General features: G+C 48.2%; 1 protein-coding gene across 2 annotated transcripts in view; it reads right to left on the bottom strand.

The window, feature by feature from the left end:
* The window catches only part of RFTN2 (raftlin family member 2), a 40373-nt gene that overhangs the window by 3908 nt on the left and 33269 nt on the right, over window positions 1-3196 (bottom strand). For both annotated transcript variants that reach the window (XM_014545570.1, XM_005873562.2), the window contains one exon: window positions 1178-1256. In XM_014545570.1, the coding sequence (XP_014401056.1) occupies window positions 1178-1256 (79 nt within the window). The remainder of the gene's footprint in view (window positions 1-1177; window positions 1257-3196) is intronic.

A 3196-nucleotide genomic window follows, 5' to 3' on the forward strand; every position in this document is an offset into this window, starting at 1 on the left:
AGAAGCCCCCCGCCACACCCGCCCCACACACACACTCGATGTGAAATAATAGCTTTTCCAAGCAATCCAACCGCAGGGTCTGAGGACTGAGCGTGCAGGAGTCTGCAGCCCGGCCGGCCTGGAGAGCACCTCCTCGAACCCCTCACTCGACAGAGGATGGACCTGGCCCAGAAAGAAGGCGGGCTTGTCCACGGGCAGGGAAAGGCTGGCCTCCAGCTCGAGTCCCAGCGTTTCACCGTATTCTCTCCACACTCATCTCACCCACACCTACCCACAATACGAGGCGAGGTAACCAGCTGTGTGTTCCCAAATGAACATTTCCAGGTATTTTACAGGATACACGTGCAGCGTGGAAAACCTGGCAAAACCCACCCACAACCTCATCTTGCAGAGAAACCACTGTTAAAATGCGGTGGGTTTCACTGTTTTCTTCTCTAAATAGCTATGTATTTGCATTTGCACATGGGTGTGTGCAGCTCAATATTTCTTGTTTTATCTTCTTTTTTTAAAAAATATATTTATTATTGATTTCAGAGAGAAAGGGAGAGGGAGAGAGAAACATCAATGATGAGAGAGAATCATTGATCGGCTGCCTCCTGCAAGCCCCACACTGGGGATGGAGCCCACAATCTGGGCATGTGCCCTTGACGGGAATTGAACCCGGGACCCTTCAGTCCGCGGCTCTAGCCACTGAGCACCCAGCCAGGGCGCAGGTGTAGGTCTATTACTGTCTTGGAAACATCTCTAAGACATGGCGTGGAGGAGAGGGCTACTGAGGGAGCTTGTTATGCAGACTCATCCGTGGGTCCCCAGGGATGGGGTCACCTCTGGCGATGGTCTTCTCCTGGTCCTGGTGCAGGACAGGGAACCGCCCTCACACAGGGACACCTGCTCCTTGTCAGAAAGGAGGGGGGTAGCGGTTCCTCCTCCGTCTGCTGCTGCCTGATCGCTTTCAGCTCAAAGTGACCCTTCCGCCACAGTGGCCCGTTCTGAGTGGCCATCCCAGACCCTGGGAACCGGCTCAGGGCGGGCAGCCTGCACTCGCATGCCTCAGGTGAGCAGACTATTCCATATCCACACCACACCTCCCACCTGCGCTCCCCATCTGGCATTAAATGGGCGTCAGGATTAAATGCTCCAGCACCACATCCCGTCCACAGGGCACCACATTACTCACTTCCGGGGTCTGAGCTGCTGAATTCCACAGAGCGGGCCTCTGAAGAAACACCACCTGCTTTGTAGCCAAATTCCCTTCGCTGCAAATTAGAACAACAGCGTTAGTCCTTGTGGATTAGTGATTCTTTTTTTTTTCTTAACTGTAAGAACATTTATTTGGTTAATCACAGAGGTATAAAAAGCAATTCCAAGAGGTTGATGGTTTGATTTCTGGTCAGGGCACATGCCTGGGTTGTGGGCTTGATCCCCAGGAGGGGATGTGCAGGAGGCAGCCGATGGATGATGTTTCTCTCTCATCGATGTTTCTCTCTCTATACTCTCCCTTCCTCTCTCTCTAAAAATCAATGGGAAAATATCCTGGGGTGAGGATTAAAAAAAACAAAACTGAATGTGGTCATTACAAAAGAAAATGTGAATGTTGAAAATTTGTAACCTCACATGCTAACATCACTATTTTCATCTCCATGTCCCCTTCTAGTCCTTATCACATATGTGCTTCCGTGTGTCTGTAACCGTCACATATTTGCATTTCCGTGTTCTATGCTCTTCACGTAACACCCTTTCCTTGTTTGTGCACTGTGATCAGATTCTTAGTCGCTGCATAGTGTCTCAAAGACTTAAGATACCGAAACATACTATCTTTAAAAAAAATTTTTTAAAAATATATATATTTTTATTTATCTTTTACAGAGAGGAAGGGAGAGGGATAGAGAGTTAGAAACATCGATGAGAGAGAAACATCGATCAGCTGCCTCCTGCACACCTCCCACTGGGGATGTGCCCGCAAGCAAGGTACATGCCCTTGACCGGAATCAAACCTGGGATCTTTCAGTCCGCAGGCCAACGCTCTATCCACTGAGCCAAACTGGTCAGGGCCGAAATGTATTATCTTTTTTTATTATTGAAAAATTAGGTTGTTTCCAGTTTTCTGCTAATTATAAACAATGCTGCCGTAGAAATATGTCTCGTCTTCCCAATCTTATGACTCAAGGAGATCTTGAAGTAAATTCTCAGAAGCGGGGTTGTCAGGTCACGAATATTTAATTAAAATGTTTGCATCGTCAAAGCTGCCTTTTAAGAAGAGGCGGCGAACGCGGGCCGTGCGCGCGCGCGTGCGCGCGCGAGGAACTGTACGTAGATTTTTCAGTTGAGGGGCTGGGGCCTGAGCCAGTTTTCTTTCCAGATGCTCCTTTGTGGGCAGCTACTCAGTATTCTCCTTAGTCCACTGCCCTCGTGGTGAAGTGCCCTTTGCCAAAGCCTACGTGGGGTTTGGGTTTCTCTGAAGGGTTTTCAGAGTCTTCATGGATTTAGGGGAAGGAGTCTGCAGCTAATGTTGCTCAGTTACGACTTTTATTATGCTAAAAACCAAAACCAAAACCAAAACCTCACTACTAGTTCTTTTTTTTGGAAAACAAATGCAACATTAAAACTCTGGCCCCACCCCATTGAGTGCCCCACACTTAGCAATACTGTTGAATTTTGAGAAACAAGCAAATCTTCCGCCAAAGTGTTCTTGGGAGTCCTCCTCCGCCTCCTCCTCCTCCTTCCTCCTCCTCCTCCTTCCTCTTCCTCCTCCTCCTTCTCCTTCCTCTTCCTCCTCCTCCTCTTTCCTCTTCTCCTCCTTCCTCTTCCTCCTCCTTCTCCTTCTTCTCCTCCTTCTCCTTCCTCTTCTTCCTTCTCTTTCCTCTTCCTCCTCCTTCCTCCTCTTTCTTCTTCCTCTTCCCCTTGTCCTTCTCCTTCTCCTTCTCCTTCCTCCCCCCTCCTCCTCCTTCTCCTCCTCCTCCTCCTTCTTCTTTAAAATCCTCATCCAAGGAGTGAGGTTATTTTTCATACACACACACACACACACACGCACACACATATCCAGTCTTGAATTTTTGGGTTTTAAGTTAGGAGAGGTCTTTAAGAATTCATTTACTTGTACTTCCTTTTAGTATATGTGCTGCCGAAGCGAGCACTTGTACTTCCTTTTAGATTTCTTTTTATTGCTTTGAGAGAGAGAGGAAGGTGGTGGTGGTGG

The sequence above is a fragment of the Myotis brandtii genome, unplaced genomic scaffold (assembly GCF_000412655.1).
Source record: "Myotis brandtii unplaced genomic scaffold, ASM41265v1 scaffold412, whole genome shotgun sequence".
Lineage (NCBI taxonomy): Eukaryota > Metazoa > Chordata > Mammalia > Chiroptera > Vespertilionidae > Myotis > Myotis brandtii.